A 402-nucleotide genomic window follows, 5' to 3' on the forward strand; every position below is an offset into this window, starting at 1 on the left:
CTGCCCGCCCTCCACCGCCCGCCGCTATCTTCAAACCCCGAGAGCAGCTGATGCTTCGCGCCAACAGCCTGAAGAAAGCCATCAGACAAATCATCGAGCACACGGAGAAAGGTAGCGTTATTTCTGCTGTAAATGACAGAAAAAATTCTATTAATATATAAATGATGTAAATATTATGTAATAAATATATATTAAATAATTTAAATAATTAAGGTTGGAATTGCTATATTTGTACAATCCAGAGACTAAAATTTGTTGAAACTGTAAAAATAAAAGTTCGTAAAAATGAAGTATTTATTCTTAATTGTGAATTGTTTACCTTGGAAAAAGAGTGTGTGTGTGTGTGGTTTTTCTATTCTGGTGGGGACTTAAACCTGAATACACACCAACTCATGGGGACTT

At 35.8% G+C, this 402-nt stretch overlaps 1 protein-coding gene across 1 annotated transcript in view; it reads left to right on the forward strand.

Moving 5' to 3' along the window:
• LOC107689597 (diacylglycerol kinase delta-like) overlaps positions 1–402 on the forward strand; it is a 29585-nt gene that overhangs the window by 18583 nt on the left and 10600 nt on the right. The window contains exon 14 of the mRNA XM_016487643.1: positions 14–111. Coding sequence (XP_016343129.1) covers positions 14–111 — 98 coding nt within the window. The remainder of the gene's footprint in view (positions 1–13; positions 112–402) is intronic.

Source organism: Sinocyclocheilus anshuiensis, unplaced genomic scaffold (genome assembly GCF_001515605.1).
Source record: "Sinocyclocheilus anshuiensis isolate Anshui unplaced genomic scaffold, SAMN03320099.WGS_v1.1 scaffold906, whole genome shotgun sequence".
Lineage (NCBI taxonomy): Eukaryota > Metazoa > Chordata > Actinopteri > Cypriniformes > Cyprinidae > Sinocyclocheilus > Sinocyclocheilus anshuiensis.